This window comes from Meleagris gallopavo, chromosome 3 (genome assembly GCF_000146605.3).
Source record: "Meleagris gallopavo isolate NT-WF06-2002-E0010 breed Aviagen turkey brand Nicholas breeding stock chromosome 3, Turkey_5.1, whole genome shotgun sequence".
NCBI lineage: Eukaryota > Metazoa > Chordata > Aves > Galliformes > Phasianidae > Meleagris > Meleagris gallopavo.
The window spans coordinates 33,537,686-33,563,648 of NC_015013.2; the positions used below are offsets into that span (position 1 = coordinate 33,537,686).

General features: G+C 41.3%; 2 protein-coding genes across 2 annotated transcripts in view; one reads left to right on the forward strand and one right to left on the reverse strand.

Moving 5' to 3' along the window:
* Window positions 1–121: 121 nt before the first annotated feature.
* On the forward strand, window positions 122–13,947 carry CAVIN4 (caveolae associated protein 4). Its single transcript, XM_003204890.4, has 2 exons — window positions 122–1,170; window positions 11,868–13,947. Exons 1-2 carry the CDS (start codon window positions 760–762, stop codon window positions 12,528–12,530), a joined length of 1,074 nt encoding a protein of 357 aa, XP_003204938.1. The 5' UTR covers window positions 122–759; the 3' UTR covers window positions 12,531–13,947.
* Window positions 13,948–14,053: 106 nt separating this feature from the next.
* LOC104910200 (dynein heavy chain 8, axonemal-like) overlaps window positions 14,054–25,963 on the reverse strand; it is a 42,057-nt gene continuing 30,147 nt past the window's right edge. Inside the window, exons 8-10 of the mRNA XM_010708633.3 lie at window positions 23,421–23,629; window positions 18,257–18,478; window positions 14,054–16,957 (exon numbers count right to left, since the gene is read on the reverse strand). Of these exons, the coding sequence (XP_010706935.1) occupies window positions 16,736–16,957; window positions 18,257–18,478; window positions 23,421–23,629 (653 nt within the window). The 3' untranslated portion in view covers window positions 14,054–16,735. The remainder of the gene's footprint in view (window positions 16,958–18,256; window positions 18,479–23,420; window positions 23,630–25,963) is intronic.

The following is a 25,963-nucleotide window of genomic DNA, read 5'->3' on the forward strand; positions in this document are numbered from 1 at the left end:
GCTCTTGTATAGAGTATTTTCAAGAGCTAAGAAAAGTCCATCCAAATTAGTCTGCTGGTCATAGTTATATTAATAGACTGTTAGTTGTTGTTCGAGAGATCCAGAGATAAAGTGTGAATAGGACGTGTTCAGCTGTTTTAACATGTAGTTTAGGCTTTCAGAATTTTGCATGTAGGATTTAATAATTTGTTCAATTAAAAAAAAAAAAAGCTTTCAACATTTTGAACTGGAAAAGCATGTCACAATACAGCGTTTTCACGATATTGCCTCTGGTTTAGTGTGTTTATTTGTTACCTCACGTGGCAATTGCAGCCAGCTGAAGAGCTGAAGTTTGTTTTGCTCCAAAAACAGCCAGTGCTCATTTTCCTGAGTGCTGTTTGAATTCCATCAGTGCAAGCACTTCAGGAACACAAAAACACCAGTAGATCATTTAAAATATGCGAGTTTGCTCGCCTGCTTAGTTGGTAAGTTACTTAACTTCCCTGGATTAACGCTAATAACTTCATCAGCACAGAAGCGTGACCCTTTAAATGTGTGCTCCTTTCCAGACATTGCTTCCTAATTTTAGAGGTTTCATGTTGCTGAAAGCATCTGAGCCATCGTGTGTGGACATTTGGTGTGCAGAAGCATCTGACCCACCTCCGGGAGCGGCGTTCCACTCCCACCCTTCAGCATGGCCGAGGCCGCCTGTCACACCGGTTGCCTGCAGTAGTGGTTGCAGGGCATTCAGACAAAAGTCTCCTGCCAAAGAGAGGCAAAATGGAGCGCCGGGAGATCACTCTGGAGGCTGACAGACTCCACCAAAACCGCCTGTCGAGCGTCACTGAGGACGAGGAAGAGCAGGACGCGGCATACACCATCGTGACGGTCCTGGACAAAGTGGCCAACATCGTGGACAGCGTGCAGGCGAGCCAGAAGAGAATAGAAGAGAGGCACAGGGAGATGGAAAATGCCATCAAGACCATACAGATCGATATCTTAAAGCTTGCCCAAGCTCACGGCAATACTGGCTACACGGTAAACAAGCTGCTGGAGAAAACCCACAAGGTCAGCTCCACCATGAAGGAAGTACGTGCGCGGGTGGAAAGGCAGAGCGCCAACGTACGGAAGGTGCAGACAAAGCAAGAGGAGATGCTGAGGAAAAACAAATTCCGGGTTGTGATCTATCAGGTAATCATAACCTGTCTGTCATAACCATTGCTGTGCTGTCTTTGTGCCATCTCCTTGGTAGCTGTGGGTAGGCATCACATGGTGAACCAAAAGGTGCAGCCTGTCCAGCAGGAGTGTGGTTTTATGCTTTCTTCAGCACTGAGCTTCACTTCTCCATGCCTTTCAGCAGAGCCCATGGGAGGCAGTGCGTGCAGTCTATTATTAGTGTTGGTGGGTTTCAGAGCCAGTAGTGTAAGATTAACTGCAGATCAGCAAGGACTATTTGTTGCCTCTCTGAAAGGTAATATGAGGCAGGTCCTGTAAATCTTGTCATACAAACCATGCCTGACATTCATCTCTCATATTTTTTTCACCGTATTAGGTAGAAGACCAAATAACAAACAAATGTTTGTAAGCTCTCTGTTAGAGTGTCTTTCTTTTAACATTAACTTTAAAACATATGGTGTATTTAACTTGCAGTGTTACCCAAGCTTTTGCTTGGGGACTTTCTTCATTGTCTCAGTCTGCAGCACTGTGTGTATAAACTCAGAACCACAATGTCTTCCTTGCAGCAAATAGTTCCTTGCATTGCTATCCTTGGCAATGGTTTCCTACAGCACAGTTCTTCCAATCATGTTTGGTGAGTGAATTATACACTCTTTCATCATTCCTCATTCCAGGATGTTCTTTGTTCTTTCAAATGGTAGTATTTGAGGAGGAGTTTCATGAAATGGCAGGCTTTTGCTGACACCCGTACACAGAGCCCTTAGTGCAGGCAGTTCATGGGATCTGTCACAGACAAGCAAGTGCTGTGAAACTCATTTGTTTAATGGCCTGATCCTTCATTTGCTGAAACTTCCCAGTTCCTCTACAGAAAGTGTGAGTGTTTTATCTTTTGCCAGAAGCATAGTTTCTCCTTCATACCAGTGAATCCCCAAAGCTTCTTTCAGAACAAGTCGTATTCATCATTAGGCAGTCTTGAGAATGTCAGCCCTTGTGAATAACATGATGTGCTCCCGTTGCCTTGTCTTGAACCCTGATTTTCTAACTATTTGTTCATAAATAACATTATTTGCACTAATGGGTCCACTTGTTTCAGTGAGTATATTCACCAGAATATTTAGCTGACAAATTCTTATGCATAATCCAGCTTTCTTAACTATTTTATTTTCCAGTTCTGGGAAAGAAATAGCTTTTTTTTTTTAAATGTAAAAGCTGAAGGTAGGGAATGTTGCTTCTTTAATGTAATGTTAGTAACATATGCAGCCAAATTGTGCCTCCCAGCTTTTTTGACTGAATTACTTACTGCGGCTGCACAGGAGAAAGTGTGGGCAGAATTCAGCCAATTATTACAATTATTGCAAGCTGCACTATCATGATGGAATAGCAAACAGGCAATTCTGCTTTTTCCTTGCATATCTTTTCTCATCTAAAGATAATAAATATCTTTGACTTTCCTGATTAATGGCATAGTGCCATTTCATCGATAGCCCTTTATATATTATTGCATAATTATTGCAGTAAAGTCGATGCTTTGAAAATGTTTGTTCTTAAAACAGTATTCATGACATAATGCAATTTTTACCTCTGAAAGACCTGAGTTGTCACTTATTCTTTTAGTAAAATGTTATGGAAATAGATCTACACATAGCTGTAAAGAACAACTGTTGCTATTTTTAGACCTTTCACATCAAAGGCAGCTCTCACCATGTGTACTTTCTGTGATAATCACCTTCAGTGGAGTCTCTGGAATCTTTGCTCATTTTGCTGGACAAGAACAACCTGCACCATGTTCCATACGTTTAACCCTCAATTGGAACTTTTCAGGAATGCAAACAGAATTTAGGATTTCTCTCTTTCTAGTTTTCTATTTCTGCGGTAGTTAAGGACTGGTTGAGCACATGAATTAATTCCTCTGTAACTTCCATCACTTTCATATGGTGAATTGAAGAAACCTTTCCCCTCATGCACAGCAGAGGAGCACTATATGCTGCTGCCTTTGCAGTCTCACATTTAACACTTTCCTGGAGGAGGAGAACTGTTTTGCTCCACAAAAGCAAGGTATTCAAGAGCGTGATGGAGTTTTAATGCCCAATGCACTTCTGAAAGACTCTTTCACACAAGCATAGTCATTTTCACACTGTTGATTTACACTGGTGTAAGCGCACTGTTGCACTGCCAAGACCTGAATGACGGAAGCTTGGCTACCATGAGGGGAAGTCTGCTAATAGCTGGTGAGTCAGTGTGGGGCACCCACTCCCTTCACTGTATTTTACAAATAGATGGAACCAAGTTGTTTACTTGGAGGTTGTGAGTGACAGCTCTTCTGTAGTGACATTTTTTTTTTATGAGCCATTTGGGACACTGTGGTGGAGCCAGTGACCCATGTGTAGCCACAGTGGAATGCTCCTGTGGGTTTTAGTTTTAACTTCTGCCAGAACATTGGCCTATGAGGAAAAAGGAAACACCAATTAAATCCTAAAGATTTTCTTTCAAGTGGATGGCTTTGATCACATCATTGATGGAAGGAGCAGGCAGGTTGAAAAGGATCGTTGGCTGGAGGAGATTCCCAAGAGACCTCGGCCATGATGAAAAGATTTGGCAAATATCCTCACATTAAAAAGAGACGAAATGATCATCCGTGAGGATAATGATTAGGGGAAAGTGAGCATTCGTTTTTAAAAGGCCATGCAGTTGAGGAAAAGATTTATTGGCAGGCAGCTTTCCTGTCCAGGTTGATGGCACCATTAAAACTGCCTGGTTACGTCAGACTTTCTAGAGATGTCTTTGACTCCAGCGTGCCAGCTGTCCTCAGAGTATAACGAGATACGCAGAGTACATTATAGGTTGTACAGGTCTCTGTTCACCTCTGTTCGTGTTATTCTGAATAACCAGCTGTGAGAGCTGTCATTTCTCTTCAGTCAAAGAGCACCTCACAATTTGATTCATTCTGACTAAATTATTCAGAAATAGCTAATTTCTGAATAATTTTAATCCTGAAAGAACTTGCTTCATTTACATTCTTTCATGTTCTGCAAGTTCCTCTCTGAATGTGAATGTGCAGCTTCCAGGAAGCCCACGTTACAGCTGCTGGTCTTCAGCATCCCCTGAGGGGACTGCCCCACTGCAGGTTTGGTGGGAGGCCAGCAGATGAAGCCTTGTGTGGAACACTCATATTATACATAAACAGATTAAAATAGAAGAGGTTTTCCTGGCCTCTGTCCTTTTGCTGCATGATTATCTGGACATTAAAAATGGTAAACTTGAAATGGGGACAATAATCTGAAAATCTGAAGAGGAAGCACTTCCATATGCAGTAGGGGTGTAATAGGCTCAAGGGGTGAGGCTGCAAACATGGGCTCTGATGGACCTGGTGCATAAAAACACCCCCTGTCAGCACACAGTTTCAATTATGCCTATGCTGAGAAAAACCTGAGGGTCAGCGTGACTTAAAAGGTAGAGAATATAATGCTTCTATTTAAAAAAGACAAAAGAAACAACTGCCATTCATCTGATGTCATTTGGGCATGAGAAGGGCAAGCTTAGGAGAGGCTCTAGGCAGCTGTCTGCAGAACAAAACCTTTAGCGCCATAAGGCTAAATAGCTCACCAAGAACAGACTGTTCTAGGTAACCCATTTGTGATTCTTTTTATGTGTTACAGAAACATGGCAGAGCTTATTCTTTTTCCTGTTTTTGTATCTGATGTCTCAGCTCTTAGCAGACAATCTGGAAAAAGAACAAATAGCAGTGGACTGTTTTGTGGGACGCGTGGTTTATAAAAGGTTTCTAAGAGAGTTTGCTTTTCAGACATCATTGTCAACTGTATGCTACTTTTGTAAATGGTCTTGGCACAGAATGTGATGCAGTTGCTAATAAAATACGCTCAAAGTGATGGCCTGTCAGTCCAGAGAAAAAAGTATAGAAAAGAAAGCGAATTATCTTTGGAGCTAGAGCAGTGGTAATTGAAGTGTGCACAGTCAGCTCCACTACTTAGCAGAAGCCCACGCTGATAGTTTGTCTTTGTAGGCCCCATGATTTGAGAAGGACATAAAAGGATATATTTATTTCTCAAAAGATGATTGAGAATGGTTGCCATTCATCCAGTTGAGGGAACTGGGATTGTTTCATCTGAAGAAGAGGAGGCTCAGGGGAAACCTTAGCACTCTCTACAATGACCTGAAAGGAGGTTGTGGTAAGGTGGGAGTCAGCCTTTTCTACAGGATGAGAGGCAATGGCCTCAAGTTGCATCAGGGGAGGTTCAGGTTGGATATTAGGAAAAAAATTTTCTGCAAAAGAGAGGTGAGGCACTGAAATGGGCTGCCCAGAGAGGTGAGGATGTTCGTGAACTGTGTGGATGTGGCACTGAGGGACGTGGTCATTGAGCATGGTGAGGATGGACTGGTGGTTAGACTTGATAATCTTAGTGGTTCTTTCCAATCAGAATCATTCTATGATTCTATGCATGTGCTGGGACAGAGATTAGAAGTACAGTAAAGAACGCTGGCAAAAAGATGTGAAGTGGCTGTAAATTGAACGAGTAGAAACCAGGGATGGACTCTTAGTGCTGGAGACATAAGAGCCTGGTCTTCTACTTGACTCCACAGGGAGAGGGGATGAACTCTGTCCATAACCTCTTCCTATCAAAATGGAGCATGAAAACTTAATGAACAAGAGATAGCATGGGTTGACTAATTGTGCTTGCTAAGCACAGACCTCAAACATCAAAGTCTCAACACGCAGGGCCTTTATTCAAGTCTTGTGGTGTATATATAAATATTTTTACAGCTGAAACAGGTAATTGCCTTGGCTGAAATTACAGAGAATAAAAAAAAAAAAAACAGCAGTTGTGTCAAAGAGTGTAGCAAGGATCCTTTGTTTCCAGTGTGGGATTCAGCCTTTCAGGTCAGAGGTCTGGGCCACCCTGTGCAATGCAGTGAACAGCCAGGCTGGCAGAGCAGAGGCAGTGCTGAAACACTGGGGGAAGATCATAAATCACCTGTGATTTTGAGGGGGAAAAATCAACCATGCTCAACCAGCTGAAGGAAAACTATAGTTCTAGGGATGTGTTCTCAAAGAAAGAGAACAGGGGAAAAAAAGAAAGAAAGACAAAGCAGCTGCTGGGCCATTTTTATGTTCTTAAAATGGGAAAGGTTACTTGTTTCACAGGACCATGTGCTCACAGCATACTTATCTCCATACCCCCTGACATGATGTAAACAGGGCCTTTCGACCCATTCCTTTGGGAGGTGCCTAACAAGAGATGGGCAGTCATTCTCCTAAGGGCTGCCACTGATTTTTCTCCACCTATTAAAGTTGAGCGATGGAAACAGCAGATCCAAATTTACATTCACACTGGATGCTGTGGTTCAGGTCTTTATCTGGGTTTGGCCAGCAAACCAGTGGGAGAATGCAGCTGCGTTATGAGTCTGCTTGCCTCTTCCCCATGGTCTTAGAGGCTTCCCAGAAAGATGTATGGACATAAGGCTGTATCTGACCACTGAGAATACATATATTTCAGTAATCTGCCTTGTTCCTGAAGAATTCTAAGAATAAATGGACTTGACCCCGATAACAGCAGTTAGGACTGAAATTCTCAACACTGCTGAAAAGAGCTGGGTCTTGCAATTATTCCTTTAGTACAGGAATAACACTGACTAAGACAGCGCAGACCTAGAAGTGAGGAATATCTGAAACCATGAACAGGAATTTCAAAATTTGGAATGGCATTCTTTCTGCAGCAGGTGTTGGACATCAGGAACACAGATGTTTGCTTGCAGACTCCTTTTGAGAGAATAGAAAGAAATTCATGGAAGCTGATTTGTCTGACCTACTGCAGATATCAGCTTCTCCATGCAGTTTCTGTTTGATAAGTACCTCTTCCCTCCACTGAGTTGAAAGGGAGTCCAGAGGCTAATTTGTGGGGAGACATGGTTGCTTGGGCAGACAAGTTCAGCAACTAGTGATGAATGGTTGGGTTTCTGTACTTGACAGCACTGCCCCTCTGCAGTAACTTGCAAGAGCAGTCATGTTGTGAGGGAACAATGAATGAAAACATTACAAAACATATTTTGTTTGTCTCATCACCTCTTGTGAACACTCCTTCTCCTCCACTCACAAATATTTGGTATGTACAGATAAATTGCAAACCTGCTGACTGTCCTGCAGAAGTTTTCTCTAGGCCATAAAATAAGAGCAAAGTGAGCGTGAAGGTTTGATTTTCCTCAGGAGCTGCAAGTAGTCCATTTATGCAGCGTGTGGTGGCATGGAGCCAAGAGCTTCTCCACGTGCTGGGGTACAACTGGGCAGCAACACGTAGCCTGGAGCTTGCTGCACTCAGATAATGAGAGAATGAGCTGGGTTTCTTTACTGTCCTGGCAAAATTAATGAATTTCTGACAGAATTTAAAGAAAAGGGATGCATATCAGGCTTCACAGAAGAGGAAATGAGAGGGATTGTCTGTTCTGATCAGGCTGCTTTTTCATTATGTAAAAGTAATTCTAAATACAAGCAACAGCACTTGGCCATAAAGTCCTACGTGCTGAAGTGCTTATTCCCTTCCTACTTTACTTGATAAAATCCCTTTGATGCCCTTTTAAGATAATCCTATTTCTCCCTCCTTTGAGCAGCTTTTTGCCTTGATAGCAGAGATTTTGAAATGACATATTTGCAGGAAAAATGAAGGGATCACTCGAGATATACAAAGCTTCACTCTTAACTGTTAGAATAGGAGTAAAAGTACAGATTGATTTGTCATTGGTTATTCATCAGCAGTTTCTTATTGATTTAGAGAGCGGTTACAAGGAGATGTTTTAGCAATTTACCTTGGCTACTGGTTTGAATAACAACTCATTCATTTAACATGCAAATTTCCAGGATTTTTTTAATATGTTTTCTTGATACAGTTTCCTGCTTATCAGCTGCCAGTCATTTGTATCTCAGGTTGTCATAGATACCACAGCATCTCCAGACCAGGCAGGGGCTGGCCTCTCACCATTTTGCTGCTCTGTGCACCGACTCCTTATTGCCAGGTGACCATCAGTCCCAGCTGTGCAGGAGCCATACCATAAGTGGCACACTGCCTGCCACACATCCCAAGGCTGAGTTCTCTTTCCATCACCTTTCCATTGTGCAACAATGACAGCGATTTATGAGGTTTCCGCTGTCTCTCCTCTCTACTTTTGGTGTAAATGTGTTTGTTAGGAGCTCTTTAGGAGTTCTATAGGTTTTCTAGGATTTTGAATGTTGATTTTTGTATATACACATACATACATGTTTGCACGTTTTATGTTTTTTGTGTGTGTGTGTGTGTGTGATTGTTTCATTTGTTTGTTTAATTGAAGGTACTATCATAATTCTTTACTTGGTCATTCTATTCTTCTCTGCAATTATTTCTTGTATTTAAAAAAAAATCTGATAAAGTTGTAATTGAAACTGAGTAACTGTTGAGTGTTGATAATGGTTCTCTTTATAATTGTTAGAATTCTACTTTGAGGCTTTTTAAAAAGAGTGTGTAAAACTATTTTATGAAGTTTGTAGCATATAAGACAATGCTCATTTTTTCCTTTTTACCCTCTCTAGAAACTCCATTTGGGCTTTGAAATATCTGTTTGAAACCCAGGATAAGTGTAACAAACAAGAAAGGAGAAGGAGAGTAAAGCTGAACTGGTCGCATCCATTTTAATGCCCTTATATCCCCTTATTTTTTTGGTGGAAAAGCATGAACAGCAAAAGCCCTGTCAGAAGGACTTGTACTAAGGCCTTTCAAAAACCTTCTGTTGTGAATTAAAGCTCATGGCTTCTCCTTACCCCACTGATAAGGGGTATAGAGTATGCCTAGTGCTTGAGGGATAGGGTAGGAGAGAGTCAAGGAGAAAGCTCTCCCATAGCTACTAAGTCACTGTATTTCTATTACAAAACCTCATTAAGATATAATGCCGTTTCACTAATACTTTCCATTTTGCTAACATCTTCTATCCAGAAATCTGGAGAAGAGATGCAACCTCAACCTAATTTACAGTCTTCCTACATTGGATTCTGCAAGATGTGTGCAGAAACCAAAGGAAAAGGGAACATCAAAGCCTTGGCAAAGCTCGCTGTCAGCATCCACAGGATATGAGAAATGCTACTTAGCCACTCTAGCTGCTGTGTCCAGTCTATAGGGTCTTAGCTCAGATGTTACTGTTCAGAAGTCTTAATTCCAACACACACCTGTAAAAGTTAAAGCACTCTTCCTCAGCTAGCAGACTGTAAGGCTGAGTGCTGCAGAGCTCTGGGAAACAGCTGTCCAAAAGTACAGACACATTCACTCTTCTTCTGGAGGAGGACACAGTCCAACTACTGCAGACAAAATACCATCTCTCTGTCCTCTTTTTTTTTTTAACAAGTGTCCTTCATAAGTACAGCATTCTGCATCTACCATATTGTATTTATTTCTGTACGTATTGAAATTTCCAAACAGTCATTATGGAAATATTTTTGTTACCATTTCAGCTGAAAGAGTGAGCTGTAATTTAGAAACTTTGAGGAACTGTTCTCCAGCTGTGTTTTAGTTCATTTTCAGAAAAGAAGGGATTATGTTTATATATAGAAGTCTTTATGTAATTAATGTTAATTTGCACATGCTAATGCAGATGATTATTAGCAAAGTATTGTAGTTTTGTTCCTGCTGATTTTGACAGATGAGTTGAATAACATTCCACTGTAATCAATGCAACACAATTTGTTCCTAATTTTTGTAAGCATTAACAACTATTTTACTGGAGGGTTTTTAATGAAGCCAAAGCTATTTGCAAAAGAGTTTAATGTATTTTATTTTACATAGTGCTATTAGCCTGTACAATAACATTAAACATGACTTTCTAGTAACAAGTCACTGTGAAAAATGACAACTACCGTTTTGGGGTGAAAAGTTTTCAGTAAAGTATACAGCAAAAGTGACCATTCCTTGTGACTCACAGTTCCTGATCTCTCCCCTACTTTCTGAATTGAGATTACAGTAGCAAGGATAGAGCTGACACTGGCAGGCCTCAGAAAGCAGCTGAAATGGTTACTGCAAATGGGAAACAGCTTGAAGAAGCTTTAGGTAGTGTTGTACATCTGCACCTGAAGGGCTGCACCTCCTGGGAACAGAGGATGTGCGAAAACATGGACAGAGCTGGTAGGGAAGGATCAGCCATGTCTGCCTCATGAACCTCCAGCAAGTTGCAGGCTTTCCACTTTGTATCCCTCAGCAGCTGTAGGCAGAAGTGACATTGACACTGAGCCACACATCTCTGAAGTCTGTACAGACAGAAGGCTTCATATCAGGGGCCAAGTGGGTCTGTTCTCTTGAGAGATTCTCCTGTTCAGATAAACTGGATTATTGGATCGTTTCATTTTCACAAGTTATTTTTTTCCACATCTTTAATTCTTTAGCAATTTTTGGTAAATTGTTTGATTACAGCTTTTGGAAATTTCTATGCATATCTTTGAGCTTTAAGCTTTTATCAGTCTTCCTCTGGAGGGGCTACATCAGTTCCTAGGGCTAAGGTATCATGAGAAGTTCATCACTTCCAAGCAGGCAGCATATCATATTACTTACCGAGCCAACCATGGAAACGAGAGGTGCTTGCTGTAAATTACTCTTGTATGTGTTCCCAAATGGAGCAAGACAAGTTCATAGTGCATGTCTTGAGAGAATTGGGTGGAACTGGGTTTACTGAATAATGTTTAGTTTCCTTACTGACTTTGACCTCTTGTGTAGCTAGCACACATAAATTAATATGTTAGGGTCCTTTCCTTTCTGGTCAGCATCAGAAATGTTCACTGAGTTCTAATTTGTCAAGAATGTGCAATTATCTTCATGGTGATAAAGGGCTGCAGCCCTCTCTTCAGGAGGGTAGATCTGGCACAAGCACAAGTACCTATTTTGTCTATTTGATATTTACTTTTATTGGTGAGAAATAAGAGAGGCGTATCAGCTTCAAAAACCATAAAGAAGGACAATGAAACTGTGAATCTTCTGGAGCACAAGGCTTATAAGGAGCAGCTGAGGGAGTTGGAATTGTTCAGTCTGGAGAAGAGAAGGCTCAGGAATGACCTTATTGCTCTGTACAATGACTTGAAAGGAGGAGGTAGGAAAGTGAAGTCAGCTTCTTCTCCCAGGTAACAGCAACAGGACAAAAGGGAGCAGCCTCAAGTTGTGCCAGGGGAGGTTCAGGTTGGATATTAGGGATGATTGTCATGAAGAGTGGTGAGGCAGTAGCACAGGCTGCCCAGAAAGGTGGTGATATCACTGTCCCTGGAGGTATTCAAGAACTGTATGGATGTGGCACTGAGGGACGAAATCAATGGGCCCGGTGCGGATGCATTGATGGTTGGACTACATGATCTTACTGGTCCTTTCCATCCTGAACAATTCTATGATTCTCTGAACTGGACACATCTGCTCTAAAACCATTAGGGAGTAGTAAATGTGAAGCCATGCATTCATTATTTTTAGATAGAGCCACTCTGAAAAGAAAATTTTGATTAGGTACAATGTTTTTATAGAATTTGCCAAAGGCTTCTGCCATTTGTATCTTGTAAGATTACATGAGATAGTATGACCCTACCTTATTTTGTTACAAGGTTGCAATTTGGTTAGCAGTAATTTACTGCAAGCCAACAACAGAATGCTTCACTCTCAACCCTTTTAAAACAGACTTGCTGGAAGATGACTCTGTGCTTTCGTTCACAGGAGGAAACCGAGTGCCCTTCATCTCTCTCTGTTATCAAAGAGCATACAGCTGGTGAAACTTTCGAGGATGATTTCCTCCCACCTGATGATCTGTCTTCTGATGAAGAATACTATATTGAAGAGAGCAAAGCAGCTCAGTTCAAGAAATCAGGCATGAGGCGCATAGATGATATCAAAAAGGCGTTTTCAAGAGAAAATATCCAAAAGACGAGGCAAAATTTTGGCAAGAAGGTAAACAGGCTTCGAACTAGAATCGTGACCCCTGAAAGGAGGGAGAGGATCAGACAGTCAGGAGAGAGACTGAAACAATCTGGGATAAGGATCAAGAAAACCATCTCACAGGCAGCCCCGACAAAGGAGACTTTCAAGATCCACAAAAAAAACAAAGAGCGAACGGTAGCTGAGGGCCAGGAGGGGAGTCAGGAGGCTGGTGTACACATAGCCACCGAGCTCACAGCCGCTGAGCCCTTCACTGAGGAGATCTCCTACACAGAAGTGATCACGAAGGTAAAGAAAGACAAGAACAGCACACCAAGAGGTGCTGCCCAGACAGCTGAAAGAGGAGTGATGACGATCCCAGAAGTGGTGCTTAAGCAGGAAGGAAAAGAAGGAGGGGGTGGAGGTGATGATGTCCCCTTGCTAGACTTGAAGCAATCATTGTAAGGAATTGATGAACAAACACCCCATACTGTCCTCAGGCACACTAGAGAATACAGGCTGTATGCCCTCAGTTTTAGAAAAATGTGTGAATTTTTGTTCTATCATGAAACGTGTATTGATGTTGTTCTATCACCTACGTGGGTATCTGTAGTGTTGTTGTCCTGACAGGAGCGAAGCCACACCAGCTGAACATAGGGACTGCCCCCAGAGAGTGCCAGCAGCCAGCATTAGCCCATACGGAACCCATGCAATGTGGCAAAGGGAGATGGAAATCTGCTCTGTTTCCAAGACTGAATTAGCGTTCATTTAAACAGCCTAATTACTCTCTTCAGTTTTGTGTACAACATTATAAAAATATCTTCCATAATCTCATACAAATTCTTTGACTCAGAAAATGATAATGACGTTATTACATCATATTAGCAGAAGGAAGAGCTCTATGAAAAATGTCCATTCAGCAGTACAAATCTTTTCATTTTAGAGCCTTCATTGCAGCAGCAGGAGGAAATTCCTGCCTTATTCGGGGTGGGAGAAAACATAGGAGGAATAATAGGTTTTTTGCATTTCTTCTCAGTGGAAAAGAGAAGATTCTGAAGTGTTTAGAGGTTATTTCTAGAGTTCTGGAAGAGGAAGGATTGATAGGCTTAAGCAAGGTATTTCCTGCACTTATAGAGTAAGAGTAATAAAGCAGAGGATGTTAAATATGACATACCGGGAGGAAAAGAGAATGAGTTATACTCATGCTATGGAAAGACATGCTAGTAAGAAATGCAAGGGCATGAAAAAGTAAAAGAGGAATAAAATCAATGTGTGGGTTCTGGATAAACAGAGATAAAAACTGGAGTTTGTGTTTGTTCCCTCAAGATCTTTTTAAGAATTTTTACTCTATCCAGAGGATAATAGGGTTTATGAATGTAGCTGACCAGACAAGAGAATTGTTTTGTTTTCCATGACTGTGTGGTTTTTCTGAGCTTTACTGCAATTAAAATCTATTCTACAAAGCTGCTGAAGTAAAGGGCCATAACCCAGCTTTTTGTGTCCCACCACCATCACTATGGACAGCCACAGCCTCAGGGATTACGAGATGGACACCCTTTGGAGTATGGAATGCTGTTTATTTGCAACCCTCAGTGTCCTGAAACCAGATATGTTTGTAAACATGGCCACTATGCGGACATGAGTTGCTGGACTGCATTGCTCTCTTCATTCTGAAACGGCATTGCCTTCAAAGCGCTTACCTACAGCAACGTCAGGCGTTATTGTCTGTGCGAAACCTGTACGATAGTGCCAAAAGCTGTATCAATGTGTTTAATATCTCAGATTCATTTTAACAGCAGAGCGTAACTTGATTATCTATATACATTGTTTGAGGACTCCCTGTTGTTAATCTAGAATTTAAATATAATTAGTTTGATTTCAACTCTTCTGCCTTCCATTTCTTTCATTTAGTCCGGTGGACATCACATTTTAAGTGAAAGAGCTTTAGCAATAATAACTAAGAAATGCTGATTGGGAAGGGTCAATGTTATGCCAAGTTAATGGCATCTCAAAGCAAATTGAGCTGTCAGATTGAAAGGAGTAATGCCACTGCATGGAGGGACAGAATGGGATGAGGGAGGGAAACAGGCAGAGGAAGATACCTCTTTCAACTGTCAGTGGTGCATCTTCACTGCATGGTAAAGGGAAAGAGACATTTTAATGATGGGATACATTGAAGGTTTTGTTTTTCAACTACTTTACAGAATTTTCTGGAAGCAGGTGGCCGTGGTCTTCTTCCTGTTGGGTACAGAACTGTCCCTGCCTGTAGTGGAACCCTGTACCATCAGTCTGGTTCCCCAGGGGTATCACCTGCCTTCTGCTCTGTGAGATTTGAGGCCTTCCTGAATTGACAAAATAGGCATTAGTTGCTGAAATGAAAGGATCAAAGAAGCTATCATTTTGTGTTGTATCTTTTTTTTTTTATTATTCTGCTTCAGGACACCATGTGCTAGAACCATGCACCTATAGATTTTCTTTACACAGAGTTTAATTTTTTAATCAACTTGACAAAGAAAGGAAGTGATGCAGTTTCCATGAAGCACAACACATAAGCTCAACTGCATACATATTTTTAATGAGCAGTTCTAATTTCAGTTGTTCAAAGGATTTACTGTTTTCATAACAAGTAGTAGGTACTTCAGGTGTGCAAAGTAACTCAACACATGCTCTTCATTTTAAGCTTTATTTGTGCATGAGTTTTGCATGCACCAAGAGGTTAAAATTGACACCATAACCCCTCAAAGAGATAGGAAGCGGGGAGAACTCTACAGATTAAATCCTCATTTTCTATACCACAGCATAGGCATTCCCCATTGGAAGTCTCTCTTACCTTCTTCGTGATTTGCAAGGCAAAGATCTGGAGGCCCAGTTCTTCACCTTTCCCATAAGCAGAATTCTCAGTGGAGTCAGCTGACACGCTGACATACAGCCGTGCTGCAGGAGGCCTGGAGCAGATATTTGGAACAGGTGGTGTCACTGGGTAAGACCATCCTACCTCCACCCCATGTAAAGCAAGTTCTAAAGGAATCCTGCTCCAGCTGCTCGGTTTTCCAAGAAGAAACTTGGCCCCTTCTGCTTAATAGTGGGTAGGACTGTGAATATCGAACTTCCTCATGGAAAGAATCCTGTGGCTGCTAACAGCAGAGTGAAACTGGGTGTGGGGAAAGGTGAACTACCTTCTTAGATAGTGGCTGAAAAGAAGATTTCAAGTGCTTACAAGGAGAAAAAAAAGTGAGTAATGAAGCACTCACTGTTTCTTTCAGAACATCCAACAGCAATTTATTTTGCTTTGAATTTGTGCTAGTGAAAAAAAGTGAAACACATTTTTGGCCAATAGCTGTCTATTAAGAGAAGCAGCAGTCACCCTTCAATCATAGCATAAACTGCAGAGGTGACAATAGACAACATAACACCAATCTTTTCATGTGAATCTACTCCCAGAAATGGCTCCTGTATCCTCTACCTTTTAAAAATATATATATTGTTTCTTTTTCTTCTTTCTTTTTCTCAACGTAGACTAATGCAAAATACAGCATAAAATGCAGTTGAGAGGTTTGAGGCCGCAGGACTCAAGGCAGTAAGCTGTATGGGAATTGCTGAATCACAGCCTGAACCTCTGATTGACCTGAGGTGAGCAATGAATCAGCCACAGGAGCACAGGTGAAGGCAATTCACCTGTGCTGCCAGAAGGGATGGAGCCTGGCTCCACCTCTCCTAGACCCCATTTAAGAGCTGACTACCACTGGGAAAGGGTTTCTTCTAGAGATCCCTCCTCTGGAGTTTTGCAGTGAGCCCAGGATGCAGGTAAGTGTTTTATCTATTCTCTTTTTGTTATTATAATCTGCTTTGCCAAACTCTCTTGTTTATTTCATAATTATAACATCTTTATATTCATCGATTATACAAACACCAATACAGCAAATATTAGTTGGGCCAAAGCAGTGTTTAGGTATGTTTACTCTGAGAAGGGTTTCAGAACTGCTTCTCACTAAGAATTTGGTGTGTGCGCATCTTCCTTCTAATGGGATATATGTTTGGTAATGAGCTAACGTGCAAAAGCAGTAACTTGTGCAAAGATAAACTCACTTCTATTTCAATATACAATGGACTACTCAAGGAAATAGCAGCATCCATCTGTAAAACCACTCAGCAAGTTTACAAATGCGAAAATCAAATACATTCACATATGTGCAGAAAAGGATGAAGTTTTATTATGAGTTTAAGTCACTCATCATTACTGCTTTAATAATGCTATGCGTGATAAGCTTTTAACTACAAAGTTGATTTTAAAAAGAATCATAATGTACTGTGAGTAGGACTTATACTAGGAAGAAAGGACAGCATTTACAAAAGAACCACCATAAATGTTAGAGCAGTTATCACAAGCATAAGCATGTTTTCCCTAGCATTTCCCGTATGAGCAAACTAGCTGAATGTATTCCTGCTCCACAACAGCTGCTGTACCTGTTTCCCTTTCACATTCCCAGGTTAAATACATTTAGGTGTATTCACTGTGAAGAGCGTAAACTGATCTATGTATGATTAACACGATCTCTGTACCTCACTTGCTAATTCCCACACCACTCTGAAAATAACAATGGAATTCCTACTGGCTGCAAGCTTATTTCCTAGGTGGCTATTTTTTTTATTTTAGAGCTATTTGTTGGTCCTCATTTTGAACTGCAGAGCAGTGCCACACCCCGTAAAGTCCAGTGATCAGGATTCTGTGTTGTTTTCAGGTACAAAGAGAAAATGTATGTTAGATCTGTCCTCCGAGGCTTTTTGTAGACAGGACAGGAGTAGTACACATTGCCTTGTTGCTTCTTTGGGTCCTGTAATGCTGTTGTGCTGACAGCATACACATGGACTACAGGAAGACTTGTGAACAGCACCTGAAAATGTTAAAAGAGACACTGGGTTCAGTATTAGCAGGATAGGGTGTCCAAACTCCAGCATGCTGGCATTGGACTCATTGGTGGACTGCAGCAAAAACAGCAGCCCCTCAGCAGAAGCACACAGAAGAATCCAACCCCTGTGCTCATTACTACACTGACCCCAATCTGTCTTTAAGCTACTGGCAGCTCAGAGAGAGCAGACGTCAGGACCCTTGGAAGGAACAGAAAGTAAGAGAAACCAGCAAAGCTGCAACATGGCAAAGGATGAAAAATGGCAGCATGGTTCTAGGAGGGAGTGAGACCATTGCTTTTTTTCCCTTTGCTCCCATTGCTCCTTTTCATCTCTAGGAGGTGTTCCCCATTCTTTCCCCACCTCCTGTTCCTTGAATGGCAAAGCTGGAGCTGCAGAGGCCCATCTGCATTCCTTAAGCCTCCCTGTTACACCTATGTTGTTGGCAGTGGAGCTCCAAAGGCCCAGGGTGCCTCCTGCGTTATATTCAAAGAGATCCCTCTGGTCTTCTAGCAATACACAGTACTCATTAGCAGAGGCAGAGAAAGGTCTCAAATCAACAGCTCTTGCTGATGATGCCAGAGCACATGGCAGACACCATACATGAAGGATGTCTTTTCACAAAGCAGGAAATAAGTACCAGAAACTGCCACTGGCAAGATCTGGTTTGGAAAACACTGCCCTCAGCCAGGTACAGAAGTGTACAGAAGGTACAGAAGTGTTTTACCTACGGAGAGCAATGGCCTCGACTCCACTTTCAAGGGAGAACAAAACTTTGCTAGCACACACAGTGGCAGCTTTCCCTGTGCACTGACCAGAGCATGCAATCACTGCTCCTTAACTAGGCTTTAAATGTGCTCAGTTGCCTCGGCAAAATGTAAGTTCATACATGAATAACTTGAGCAGAAGTCCAGAACTAATGCCAATAATTCAAAAGCAGTGCCAGGGACTTCTAGTCACCTAAACACTGCGATCAGAGCGGGTCTGGATTCTGAGAACAGTGACAGGGTCCACACTCTCAGTCCAAAGGATTCATGGGTTGCACTCATTCAGATATAGTTCAGTGCCTGAAGCCAAGGAGCCCAGACCTCCCAAACTCATCCTCTGACAGAGGCTTTTTGGTCTGCTGTGGTGGGTAAACACCTAGTCCTTTTCCCAGTCCTGCTATTATTTTACCCTCTTACAACCTGCTGTGAAACATATGCTGCAAGCACTCGGAATACTTTCTGGTTTTCTCTGAACACACCATGTTACACTCCAGTTAGTGATGATCCATCAGTCTTTACCTTTGGTGCTGACTCGACCAGTTTGCTGTTCCTGCGGTCCCAACCAGCCCCTTCGAGGATAAGGCCGTATATATAGACCCCACCAATGTCAGCTGGAGGTGGGCCAGCCACGTCTTCTTTCATCATCTTGGTCACCTCGTTGTGCAAAACAATGTTGTCGAGTGCCCATCCTTTTGCCAAGTTTGAGCGTGTTGTCTCCTGCCTCATGGCAGTGAGGAATCCCTGAGGAGATCAAATATGATACGGGCTTTTGAAGAAGCTTGAACGCACCCATTGCCAACTGTTTTCCTATACAGTAGTGACACAAGCAGTATAAACCTCAACCCACAGAATCTCATCTACGTATAAAACTAATTTCAGTGGTGTAACTCCAGTGCTTTCCTATGTTGTCCCAGTGCCAGGCATTTGTATACACTTTCTATGCTTGTGTTGGCAAAGAAGTCACCAAAGTGGCCTCCACCGAAGTGGAGAAAGGCTTACACAGCTAGCAAATAAATGTGATTTGTAAGATTTTAAATGCAGGTAATTGCTGAGGCACCAATAATACCACGTTTTCATGCGCTATATTACCTTTCCTTGTAGGAACACTGTAAAAATGCTTTTCAGTCAACAATTCCCAATGCCTTTTACAGACCACAAAGGAAGTACAAACTGGGATCCTGTAATCAATTGCTGAAATGCCCTTGTCAGCAGGGCAAAACATAGCTGCTACTCAGTGCAAAGCTTCAACTCACTTACATGGCATACTGCTACAGACACCAGCAAGATGAACACTCAGCATTTCAGCAATAGACACTGGAACAGGTTGCCCAGCCCAGTGAATGCCCCCTCCTTGAAAGCATTGAAGGCCAGGCTGGATGAGACTCTGAGCAACCTGGTCTAGTGGGAGATGTCTTGCTTATAGCAGGGGGATTGGAACTATGTGATCTTAAAGGTCTTTTCCAAACCAAACCATTCTATGATTTTAAGAAACTCATTCTCTGTTATAAAAGAACAAGAGGGATTTACTGGGAGGACAACTGGTAAGGTGCTTACAGTGAGAGCAGGGCTGATCTCTTTTCACTGGTGACAGGTGACAGGACGAGGGGAAATGGCCTTTAAGTTGTGCCAAGGGAAGTTCAGGCTGGATATCAGGAAAAACTTCTTTACAGAAAGGGTTGTTAAGCACTGGAATAGGCTCCCCAGGGAGGTGGTTGAGTCACCATCCCTGGATGTGTTTAAAAACTGTTTGGACGTGGTGTTCAGGGACATGATTTAGCAGAGGGCTGTTAGAGTTAGAGTAGTATGGTTAGGTTGCAGTTGGACTAGATGATTTTTAAGGTCTTTTCCAACCTGAGCAATTCTGTGATTCTAAGAAATCAGTAGTAATGAAGGAATTGATTAAAATTTTTAGTTTGCTTTTATTCATCAACTCATAGTGGAGGCTGAAGGAAAGGAAAAGAAACTACATGCAGCAACAGCAGCATCATGGTCTTGGTGTAGGGCTAGCATCCGACAGCTGAGCCTGGTGCTTTTGCTGCAGGCCTTAGCACCTCCCAGCAACCCAGCACCCTTTCCATTATGAGATGACATTCATGAACTTGGATATTTCAGTTAAGTGACATTGGTGGCTTCTCATTAATGTCATTCCAGGAACCCCAGGACAAGTATTGCAAAGAGCTTTTGTGATAGCAAAGATAATTGTAATTGCATTTGAAGTAGTTAAGAACTCTTGCACACTGCTAAGGGAGACAGGATTAAAGGCCAAGTTCTTCTATCAGAATGGCCATTAAATGAAAGCAGAATCCTTGTAGTTAATTTGTGGAATTTTAATTTGGGGAAGCATGAAGTACTGTTAGTTTAAAACACACATTATTCATTGCCAGAAGGCCTCACTGGACCACCAGACCCAAATCTACTCAAATATGAAAGGGAGAAGAGCAGGAAGAGGACAGGACAGAACAGTGACTGTTCTAAGGGAATCAGTTCAAAGGCTCTGTGGAAATACAGATATAAAAGAAAGCTCAGATCTGTAAGTTGACTTCAGGGATAAGATTTAGTCAGCAGACTCTTCTTGCAGAGATGGCTGAACCTATATGTTCTCTGCGGTGGGACTTGAAACATCTATATTCCCATTAGAGTGAATCCCAGATGGTGTTAAAGCCTGCAGCTGAAACAAGGAGCCCCAGTTTTGATTTCTAGTATTGAAACCTGTTTTAATTTCTAGTATCTTTGTCCTGTTTGGTTAGTTGCTTTTTCTTGTTGTTCTTGTTTTGATTTTGGTTTTTGAAGGGTTGCTTTTTGTTTTGTTTTTGGTTGGGTGAGCTTTTTGTTTGTTGTTGTTTTGTTTCTGAGTCAGGAAGTTGCTAAAATTTTGAACTGCAGAAGATGATTTCTACTTTCCCTCACCTGCCTTTTCCCAAACATCTCCCTGGTCTACTCACTGAAGTCTGCTAAACACTGGATCCTTTGCCTTCTAACAACCCATGCATACTAACTCTGAACCTTCCAGAATCAGGCACCCATGGAAGCTGTGACAAGAAGTAAAAAAAAAACAATGTCTATTGTTTCCAAGATCACATAATCTCTTTCACCTTGCTTGTGGGGTTCCTTGTTTGTCACTTATTTTGTATTTCCTACAGAGAGCAAAATATTGCAGGGTTACTATGGAATCAAGCAGGCTCTGAGCAATGGAGCCATTGCGCTTCATCTTCCTATTAGTATTCACATTACTTTGGCATCTCAGGCTCTCGGAAATAGGCTGGGGGTTCATTACGCTGAGCACTCTACAACCAGAAAGACAGTTCTGCCTCATAGGGTTTATAATCCACATATAGGACAAGTGACAGCAGCTGGATAGAGCAGTGCAAACAAGGAAGCAATAAAGCAGTATCCGGCACAATAAGGCAATGGGAAGATAGAAGTGGAAGATGTGTAGCGCTGTGGGATGAGGACTACATCCAGGAGGCACTCTTTGTTTGGCAGTTGTCTTAGCCCAATGCAGAATCACAAAGGGAATCACTTTTTCTTTCACACAGAAGCCTCAGCCTGCCCTCATTTGTATCACCATGAATAAAAATTAACTTCTGTGCAACCACTGAATTGATCCCAGTATATAACCAATCCAAGGAAAGAAAAGTCAGGTCCTATTTTTTTTTTTTTCTTATTGCCGGCGTGTTTCATTCTCCCAGTGCTATAAATCTACTTTATTGTCTTCTGTTACCCATGGCATTTACCCATTGACTATAAAGTGAGCAGTGAGATCTATGCAAGTAGGCAAATTACAAATTATTTAGGAGCTGCATTTTCTCTCCCAAATGAAAGGATTTTTTTCTGAGTTTCTCAGCTGTTACAAACAAGCCATTAAACCATTAGAACCAGCACTTCATCACTTCAGCTTGCTTGAAAAGATGGAAATCAATTTTCTTAACACTGAAATAATGGTTTTAAGCACAGTAACATTATTAACAAAAATAATATTTAGCTAAATAGAAAATGTCTTCGTTCAGACAAATTTCCTGTAGAATGTTCCCACAGCTGGGTTACAGAAAATAGAGACTACAGAAATAACCATCTGATTATGAAATCTGTGATTGTCAGCACCAATGGTTGTTTAAGTCAGGTAAACAGATCTTCTTCTGGACTTTTATTTCTCTGCACAGTATGTATTTAGGGACTTCTGGAACTACATGTCATGAAGTGTTTAATTTTAGAATTTGTAGAGGCTTTCTCACTTACTATGCTATATTAAATCGTGACTTGTCTGGGGACATTTTACTCTGATTACTTGGCAGCTTTTTTGAGGAATCCAGACACATGGATCCGAAGGAAATACAGAATGCCTCAACCAGGCTGGCCAAATTTCAGGACTGACACAACCCCAGACAGCAAAAACAAAGCCAGCTAAAACAGTCAATACAAAATCTGTGTCAGCTCTTCCTCATCTGTAGAGCAAAAGAAAGTAGTAACAAAAGCCAGAGCCCATCAGGATTGCATCCAACCTGATCATTGCAATGGTTACTTAGGAATATTTTAGTGTTCTTAACAAATCAAGTACAGAAGCATAATTGTTTCATTAAAACCACTTCTTCTCTCTTTCATACTTCTGCTTGGGAACCCTTTACTCAGGGATTTTATAAGCACGCTTCTGTGCTTTAAAGTTGTATGGGCAGACAGCTGACAGACAGGCTAGATGATAGATGAGCATTTCCCAGCAGTAGCACTAAAGAATATTTGCCACTGTTGCTTTCCCTCTTCGAGGCAGCTGTTTCAGCTAGCTTTTGCATTGCCAACAAGTACTGAGATTAAAATACATCTTTAAAATAGCTCTTTGCTAAGGCTCCACGGCAACCTGTTGGCTGGATGCTCTCTCAATGACTCACTTCCACAATTCAGAGTTCCCATAAACATCTGTGAATCACAAAAAGCTTTAATGAATGTGGTTATCTGTGCAGGGGATCTGCACATCACCAAATTAAGTGTGCTTCACCTCTTTTAACTCTGCTCTCAGCTGTTCCCTTTTTTTGGTTTGTTTGTTTTTTCACTCTGTATCAGTGTTTTATTTTGGGGTGCAGAGTAGAGGCTGTATGTTTTATATGGCTCTCCGGATCAAGACCGGCATAAGCCTGGGGTGGTATAAATAACAAGCCTTCCATTTCAAGGAACTGATTTACAAGGATTGAGAGTGAAATCCAGATCCCTTTACCCTACGTCAAAGTTTTCAACCATATTTTGTTTTGTCCTTTAAGGGGTTTTCACACAATGAATGAAAAACAGATTAGTGTAGCAGAGGAGAGGATAAAAACAGAAAATGTGGAAATGGGAGAAAAAATGCCATTTCTATCCTGCAATCAAAACAATCAGAAGATCATCAAACCACAGAATGGTTTGGGTTCAAAGGGACCTCAAAGCCCACCCCATGCCATGGGCAGGGCTTGCCCCCCCACCAGCTCAGCTGCCAAGGGCCCCATCTAACCTGGCCTTAAGCAGGGATGGGGCATTCCATTATTTCATGGTGTCATTTTTTGTCAAGCAAAAAAATCATTAGATTTTGAACTTAATTTATGTTATATTTAAGCTAAAAATGCATTTAGATTATACTCAGGATAGTCATGATGGAGTTAGCTTGAAGTTCTTTTACTGTGTAATCTATTACATAGCAGCTGTATCAATCCAGCAGACCTACCTGTGGATTAAAGAACCCTGTCATCCAGAACTGATTTGGTCGGCCATCCAGGAGCCAAGTGCTGAATTGCTGGTTTCTTTCAAGAAGCTCAGTAAACCAAAATCCTAAAGTTGTAGACTCCCAGGAAATCCGAAACCATAGTTTGGGAATTCTGGCATCATACATACTATCCAATGCATCTCGCAGTTCTTCTGACATAATTATGGTTCCTGGAAGATAAGTAAAACACTCAGAATGAACTTTCCCCCGGCTCACAAAGGCAATTAAAATTTTCAAATGACATCCTGAGTCTAATAAACCCTCTTTTGTTGTCCCTTAATTGCACACCTGTTGCACCAAAGTCTTATCAGTGTGTAGTTAATTTGCACAGATTTATAAGACTCGATTCAAAGGAAATGTGACAAGATAAAAGATATTTCTTCTGTTATTTTGATTAGAAATAAGGATTTTTTTTTTTAAACAACTCCTTCTCCTTCACATACAATATTTATATTCATTATATTGACACTGTCTTTGGAATGTGATTAATTATTTAAAACTTTTTAATATATTTTAATAGCTCCCAAGTACATGATCAATGATAGAGATATACAGTATAACTCATCTATATCCTCAGCATGTACTGACAGTTATTATATTCATGAAATGCACTGCTATTAATGACAACTTTGTACACTTCCATTATCAAGATTGCCAGTAGGAAAAGAGTATGCAGAATAAAGCTAGAGGCAAGATTTATTTGTTTTTATATATTTTGGCAGTGTATGCTCATATTATCCATGCATAGTACTGTTGTCTCCATTAAAATATTGGCAAATATGTGATTATTATATGACACTTGCCATTCCATGTGCCAAAAGTTCTTACATCTTACCGGTCTGTACTCTCAGCAGTACTGACAGCAAGCACATGGCTCAGATGCGAGATAGGGCAGGATAGGATAGGACAGGATAGAATATCTTCTGAGAAACTGATCTGATAGCCCCCATTCTGATTATATGTTCCTGTAATATCAGTGTTCACTACATCATTATATACGCAACTGTTGTTACTGCCAGAAGGGTTATTTGGTGACTGTAAAGATGAGCTGCACTTGCCCATACCGACATATCTGTATGGAAATGAGGCCTGTATTAAGCAGGTATTCAAATACCTTGCTTCCATGGCAGGTTCCCAGTTGAGGAGAAAGAGGAAAATATCCAGAAACCAAACATCAGCTTTTAATTTAGGTGAATGCAGTAGCTACTCTAAACACATGTATAATAGTGTGCAAGTCTGTTGCTTTGTAACTATATGTCAAATAGGCTTCATTTTTTTCTAGCAGATAATAATAGAATCATTTAGGTTGGAAAAGGCCTTCAAGATCACTGAGTTCAACCATCTACCTGACATATTGAATCCCATCAATAAACTATGTCCCTTACAGTCACAAGTGACTTGCTCTTATTTACATGCATCTCTTTCTATACAGCAAATGCTATGAGAAAAATCACCTTTTACAAAACCCCAAATATTAGAAAGTGCTACAGCAGTACAGACTAGCAAACATATCAAGCTATTCTGCATTCTCTGTAATGGCTTCATAGTCAGGTTCACATTTGTGTTCTCAGATATGTAAAAGGTCTTTTATACAATTCGTAAACATCCTCATTTGGTATAAACCATCTCTAATAGAACGCTAAGCACAAACATTTAAGGAAGAAGTCACTCTGTGTCATTTCTTCTTTGCCTACAAAAATGTAGTATTAGATTGTACACTTGATTAGTCCTCTGGAGGCAGAAAAAGTGAAAACAAATCATGCAAAACATGTTGGCTTCAATTTCAGAGTAACCTTAGTGAGAGCAGAAAATAAGTAAACAGAATCCCCTTCTCCTCGGAATCACTGCCATCTGAACTGAGAAATAACACTTTCATCTTTGGTTCATTCTTCTTTTCAGGCAGATAGAGCCAACTTTCTCCTGAAACAGGGTTTATGAGAGAGCCACATTTTCTTCCTAGTTCTGGGGAAGCCATTCTATGATTCAAATAGAACATGGTTCAAGAAGGCCAAGCACCTGGTGTTGCACTTGGATCAGGGCAATCCCAAACATGAGTAGAGACTGCAAGAAAAACTGACTGAAGGCAGCCCTGTGAAGAGGGATTTTGAGTTCCTGGTGGGTAAAAAGCAGGACATGAGCCAGCAGCATGCACTTGCATCCTGGAAGGCCAACTATGTCCTGGGCTGCGTCAAAAGAGGTGTGGCCAGCAGGGAGAGGGAAGTGATCGTTTCCCTCTACTCTGCTCCTGCAAGGTTCCATCTGGAGTACTGCATCCAGGCCTGGGGCCCCCAGTACAAGAAAGATGCATTGTTGTTGGAGTAGATCCAGAGGAGGGCCACAAAGATGGTCAGAAGGCTGGTGCATGTCTACTACAAAGAAAGGTTGAGAGAGCCAGAATTGTTTAGTGTGTAGAAGAGAAGGCTCTGGGGAGACTTCATTGTGGCTTTCCAGTTCTTGAAGGAAGTTTGTAATCAGCAAGGAGACATACATTTTTCATGGGCAGA